This window comes from Gadus morhua, chromosome 15, assembly GCF_902167405.1.
Source record: "Gadus morhua chromosome 15, gadMor3.0, whole genome shotgun sequence".
In the NCBI taxonomy this organism is placed as follows: domain Eukaryota; kingdom Metazoa; phylum Chordata; class Actinopteri; order Gadiformes; family Gadidae; genus Gadus; species Gadus morhua.
The window spans coordinates 7,593,530-7,600,017 of NC_044062.1; the positions used below are offsets into that span (position 1 = coordinate 7,593,530).

The 6,488-nt window shown below is 46.8% G+C and overlaps 1 protein-coding gene across 1 annotated transcript in view; it reads left to right on the forward strand.

The window, feature by feature from the left end:
- ptk7b (protein tyrosine kinase 7b) overlaps positions 1-5,084 on the forward strand; it is a 72,640-nt gene extending 67,556 nt beyond the window's left edge. Inside the window, exons 16-20 of the mRNA XM_030379218.1 lie at positions 332-561; positions 1,263-1,343; positions 1,521-1,672; positions 2,488-2,666; positions 3,091-5,084. Coding sequence (XP_030235078.1) covers positions 332-561; positions 1,263-1,343; positions 1,521-1,672; positions 2,488-2,666; positions 3,091-3,251 — 803 coding nt within the window. The 3' untranslated portion in view covers positions 3,252-5,084. The remainder of the gene's footprint in view (positions 1-331; positions 562-1,262; positions 1,344-1,520; positions 1,673-2,487; positions 2,667-3,090) is intronic.
- Positions 5,085-6,488: the final 1,404 nt, after the last annotated feature.

A 6,488-nucleotide genomic window follows, 5' to 3' on the forward strand; every position in this document is an offset into this window, starting at 1 on the left:
GAGTAGGGCAGCCTTTAGTGTCGCTCCCCTAGCTACTCAGTCACAGAGTAGGGCAGCCTTTAGTGTCGTCCACTAGCTACTCAGTCACAGAGTAGGGCAGCCTTGGTGTCGCTCCCCTAGCTACTCAGTCATAGAGTAGGGCAGCCTTAGTGTCACTCCCCTAGCTACTCAGTCATAGAGTAGGGGCAGCCTTAGTGTCACTCCCCTAGCTACTCAGTCATAGAGTAGGGCAGCCTTAGTGTCGCTCCCCTAGCTACTCAGAGTCATAGAGTAGGACAGCCTGAGTATCATCGGTTGAGGATCAATACTGCGTCGTGTCCCGGGGCTCCAGGTAAAGGGGAGTTTGGCGAGGTGCTGCTGGCCAAGGCGCGGGCGGAGGGCAGCGAGGAGGAGTCGGTGGTGCTGGTGAAGAGCCTGCAGAGCCGCGAGGAGCAGCTGCAGCTGGACTTCCGCCGCGAGGCCGACATGTTCGCCAAGCTCAGCCACGCCAACGTGGCGCGCCTGCTGGGCGTGTGCCGCGAGGCGGAGCCCCACTACACCGTCATGGAGTACTGCGACCTGGTGAGGCACAGCGCCGGGGGGGGAGGGTGGGGGGCGTGTGTGATGGACAGGTCGCGGGATGGAGTGACTTGGGGATGAGGTCTGGCAAAGGGTTAAGAAAAATAATATTGAATAAATATAGCAGACTACAGCATCTGACACATTGGAGCCAGTGGGAAATATTGAATACCGGATATCTTTTGATTATGGTGTCTTTTAAATGAGTATGCAATGTAATCGAGCCCAGCTCTAGAGACATTCCATCCTAATTTCAAATTTGTCAAATTAGCATTTGCTTAGAAAAATGTACTTTGATTGAAGCCTACGTGCCCCAGTATAGAAGCGGGACGCACGTAGTGTCCGAAACAATCTGATATTCACTAGAAATCCAAATCCCACCTTTTAACCAGATGAATTTAAACTATGGCGAGAAAACGCCTGAAAACCTGTTTCTCCTGTGAACGCCCCCGTTAGGCACGCCAGAACCTCCAGAACGTTTTGCTAGTGTGTTTAGCGGCCCATGCAGTATCCCCCCCCCCCCCCCCCCCCTGCACACACACATTCTTAGGTGAACACATGCAGAATAGTTGAATATATTAGAATTAATCAGACAAACAACATTGACAAAGGATGGTTATGAATCTATCGCGGTTCTATGAAGAGACACTGTGGTGTTCATTTGAATTCATCAGATTTAATTGTTTTCCGTTCTTGTATATCAGGGAGACTTGAAGCAGTTCCTGAGAATATCCAAAAGCAAAGACGACAAAGTCAAATCACATCCCCTCAGCACCAAGACCAAAGTAAGTGTGTGTGTGTGTGTGTGTGTGTGTGTGTGTGTGTGAGAGAGTGCCTGAGTGTGAGTGCGTGTGTGTGAGAGAGTGCGTGTGTGTGTGCTTGTATGTGTACGTGCATGACCTACCCTCTGTCTTCCCCCGACTCAGCCCATCTCTCCCCCTGCCTCCCTCTCTCCCCCATAGGTGTCCATCTGTGCCCAGGTGGCTCGCGGCATGGAGCACCTGTCCAACCACCGCTTCGTGCACAAGGACCTGGCCGCCCGCAACTGCCTGGTCAGCAGCCAGCGCCACGTCAAGGTGTCCGCCCTCGGGCTCAGCAAGGACGTCTATAACAGGTCTCCTAGGCAACGCCGTTCAGACCGCACCACTGCAGTGAAAGTCACTGTTCTCGGAGCCAGGCAAAGATATGCTATAGGATCTGTATTAAAGGCTGCTTTTACAGCAACGCCGATGCTGACCGAAGATGGCACAAAATAAAATGAATTTCATCATTATTTTGAAGTAATGGTTATAATGGATAATGTTAATGGTTATCGACCTGATCTGCCCAGTAAATATTCATGCCAAAACCAACGATCTTCGATGATTGTTGATGTAGTGATGATTGTCACTGTATCAACATTGAGGTAATTGCTCCACATCGTGGTGTTTCACTGAGTCCCATTCACATTTAACGTTTAGGGCATCGAGCAGATGCTTTTATCCAAAGCGATTTACAATAAGTCGATTTGTCAGAAGAAAGCGAAACAGCAATATATCGCTGTCGGTACAGTAAGGATGTTCATAGACAAGTGCCTATCACTAACATTTGCTAGGTTAACCCATTCCCCGTATACAACAAAGATAGAATAAGATGCTACACTGCAATGCTAAGTACTATGTTCAAACTATGTTTATACCAAAGTGTGTAAGAGGGGTGATTTTAGGAAAGTAAGGGAGAAGATGATAATAACAGGAAACTGACAGGACAGGCAAATGAGACCGAACGAAAGAATGAAGAAACGATCAATGTTTGACCCTACAATTGCCAAGTTAACCCATTTCCCGTACACAACAAGGATAGCTAGGCTAAGATGATACACGATACTAAGCTTCCATAAGCAACAGCCATAGTTGGCTTCCTCACTGACCTCCTGGTCTTGTGTTGCAGCGAGTACTACCACTACCGGCAGGCCTGGATCCCGCTGCGCTGGCTGCCCCAAGAGTCTGTGTTTGAGGACGACTTCTCAACCAAGTCCGACGTGTGGGCCTTCGGCGTGCTGATGTGGGAGGTGTTCAGCCTCGGAGAGCTGCCCTACACCAAAATGGCCGACGACGAAGTGCTGGAAGGTCAGTGTTGGCACTGACGCCACGGTCGGTGTGTTTAGAGAATGACTTTGAATACGGGTGTGACGTTTGTGTGGACGTTGATGTTTTGCCAAGGTGATGTGACTTTTAGGGTTAGGGTTCATTTGCGTTAACGCAATAAAATATCTATTGCAGAATTTGAGACAGAAGAAATGTATACAGTTTACTTGACTTAACTAAAGCAAATTGAAAACGCAACTCGTGCACAAAAAATGTCTTCTTCTGTCGCATGAAAGATTATGAACATCCTTATAATACTCCACTTCCTTGCTACCGGACTATAACTTCTTGCGACATCCCAAACTTGGATCTGTAGTGCCGCTCGAATGCGGGGGCTTGTCTGCCATCAACCCATCTCACGTCTCCCCCTCTCCTCCCCCCCTCCCCCCACGTCCCACGCCCCCAGGTCTGCAGGGCATGAAGCTGAAGCTTCCCGTCCCCGAGGGCTGCCCCTCCAAGATCTCCAAGCTGATGGCACGCTGCTGGGCCCCCAGCCTCAAGGAGCGGCCCTCCTTCACCGACATCGTCCACGCCCTGGGAGACCTGCCCTCGGACAGCAAGGTCTGAGCAGGGGGAGGGGGAGGGAGACTGGAGACCCTCCGTAGACGCCTAGGCCCACCCCACCCACCCGACACTCGCACCCCCGAAACAACAACAACAACACAGATGCTGGATTATTAGTCACACATTTCAGGGATGGGCATCTAGGAGCGAACTCTTGGCCGTTGTTTTTATATTATTATTATTATCCTCATCATCACCGTTGTGTGTTTTTCGTATGTATTTTTTCACAACGCGGGGTGTGTGTGGACTGCAGTGGAAGACGTTTGGCTCGACCCTTGGAAACGACCCGTGCTTTGTAGTGGGTCATGCAGGAGCGACGTTGGTCATGAGCCGTGTGAACGAGGAACCACCCCTTCCCCCCCCTTTTTGCCTTAACCACAGCATGTAGAGCGCTCTACAGCCCCAGAGCCCCACACTCTTTGGTCCCTATGGACAACCTGCCCTCCCCCCCCCCCCATCACCCCCACCACCGCCTCCCTAAGGATGGTTCTGTCCAAGAGACTCTGCGACGCGGCATGCAAGAGTACCTGTGCCTCCGCTCTGACCTGCGACCTCTCACTGCTGTTTTAGAAACCGTTGATTATAAGGCCACGGGGTCGGATGATAGCCATCACTTGTTTTGATTTTTGGATGGCCGGCTGTGTAAGGGCGGTCACTCCCTGCACTCGGCCTTCTCAGGATACCGCAGAGGGGAAGGAACTCATGAGTGTAAAATGGATGGAGATAGAGTGCGGTTTATACTGGCTTTCTTCCGGACAACTTCCTTCACAACTTCCTGTGACTGTAAACACAATAACTAACCATGACCTGTTTGTCCAGCAGGGGGCACTGTTCTGTGTTATGTGTGTGTGTGTGTGTGTGTGTGTGTGTGTGTGTGTGTGTGTGTGTGTGTGTGTGTGTCCTGTGTCCGTGTGTGTCCGTGTGTGTGTTGTCGTAAACAAAACTTAACAGACAATGTTCCGATCCTCAATCAGGAAATTAAAATCACGTCTATTAGCCAAGTAAGACCCTGAGAGGATGAGAGAGTGTGTCAGTGTTTGTGTCACCTTAATCGGATTAAGGTGCTTTGTGGCGGCGACTTAGGAGTAGTGTTGCCCATTGAGCTCATGCGTCACGTTATCACTTGCTGCAGGGCAAACGCAGACTATCAACGCTATAGTCCCCATCCTGGTCCAACAGCGATTCCCTACACTGCGATCTGGACTATATCGTCGTGCAATGTTGCAGAGTGGACCATCCCCATCGGAGATGTGTGCATAACGTAGAAGCCATGCACTAACTTCACTTAAAAAAAGCAAAAGAATTGCCCTGTTTATCTCTTTCATTTTGTATGCGTAGGACACGGTGCCTGTTTATTTATAATGAAGGACCGGTCTTTTTCTTTTTGTATTGTGTGTTTATAATAGAAAAAGGTACTCTTGGACACTTGTTAGCGTAGTCATGCTATGTATTCAGTATCGTGTTCCATCGGGTTTGGGGGAGAGTTAGATAACCGGCTAAAACATGTTAACACATAGAACCGAGGTCCAGAGAGTGACTGCTGGCTGTCAGTATTCATGTTAAGTGCCTGGTAAATGAAGGATTATCTTACCTGTTTTCCATGCGCGTCTGACTTTTTTCAGTATCTAATCAAATGCAACGAATGGCCTTCTCTTTTCTGTTTATAAACTATTGGTTTTTTTTATACTTTTTAATGTAAGTTTGTTTATTTTTTTAATATGAACACTAGGCACTCACACCTAGACCTCTTTTTTTAATCCGCTTCAGCAAATGTTTCACAGTAATCCTGTTATAGACGGTCTGCTGTCAATAAAGGTTCACAGTGTTTTTAAACCATGGCGTACTTTCCTTGGTGTGGATTCTTCTGTCGGGTGAAGCTTATTCCGTTAATTATGTTACAATCCACTCGTGGTACACTCAAACTTTAGAGGTACGTTTATAACGGCTGGCTATAAAAAAAATAATTGGCACGCAAATGTATTCTTCCTACTGCGTTCAGTTCAGACTCTCTGTATCTCTAAACCTTTATCATAATTGCTGCCATAAATGGCCAATAAAAAAAAAAGTCAAAGCTGGCACCAACTGGACTACATGCAATTTTCCCATGCAGAAAAAGGCAAATTAAGAGTTATATTGGAGCCTGGAAAAACCATCACTAGGCCTTAGATGGAAGATTCTGCCCATTACAAAGTATATTCACCCCAAGTCCCTGAGAGAAAGGGGATATATGCATGGATACATCCGCACCTCAACAGCCCAGACAGGGAAATGCTGTTATCGTGGAGTCACTCACACAAAAAGCATTGAAGTGTGTATTTTAAAGGCTCTGATTAACATATTTCATTTGACTGCATGACATTGTTCTACAATATTCAACGGGTAAAGTGAACAACTATGCAACCCTATTGGAGAAAAGACAATAACAACTTTTGAGGAGGAATACATTGGAGCCAGCGTCTACTCTCTTAAGGTAAGATAGACCATTGGAATCCACCAAACATATGAAAATTAAAGTAACTCCATTGACTCTTCAAAGCTTTTATAGACTCATCACATAGAGCAGACCTGTGTCAAGGTAATTAGTGCTTTGTTTGCCTATTAACTAGAACATAGCTACAGCAGTGGATGTTATTATATATTATACATTAGGTGTACACCATTTATTTTGTGTAAGGTTTTGGTATAAGAAACTCATTTTAAAGCATCATTCCATCCTTTATTTACATTCTGAATCCTCAGTCTAAATGGTGAGTCGTGAGTTGGATAAAAGCGTCTCTAAAGTAGACCTCATGTCATTGACTTTCCTACTTCATAATGTCTAATGAGATGCCTCCAATCTTGTATAGGAAAGCTCAAAAGCTGGTACAACTTAAAATAGCAAGTAGGACTGCCTTAACACACAAACACAACCAACACACACACACACACACACACACACACACACACTAGAACACACACTAGAACACCCACACACTAGAACACAAACAGAAAGTTATCCGAAATAGAAAAAGTGATTTTCAAAGTCTCTCGGTTGACGTCAGGAGCGTAATCATTTTGGCATTTATTCTAATGAGTGCGCTCCATTAGCCAATGGCAGCGCTTTCCGGATAGTCGCTGGCCAATCCATAGGCGACGCAGTGACTCACCAAATAAGGAGAGACAACACCATATAAGGAAACATTGTATCTCTTTATAAGGAGGAAAGTAGTCCCTTGTTTAAATCACTCCGCTTTACGTTGC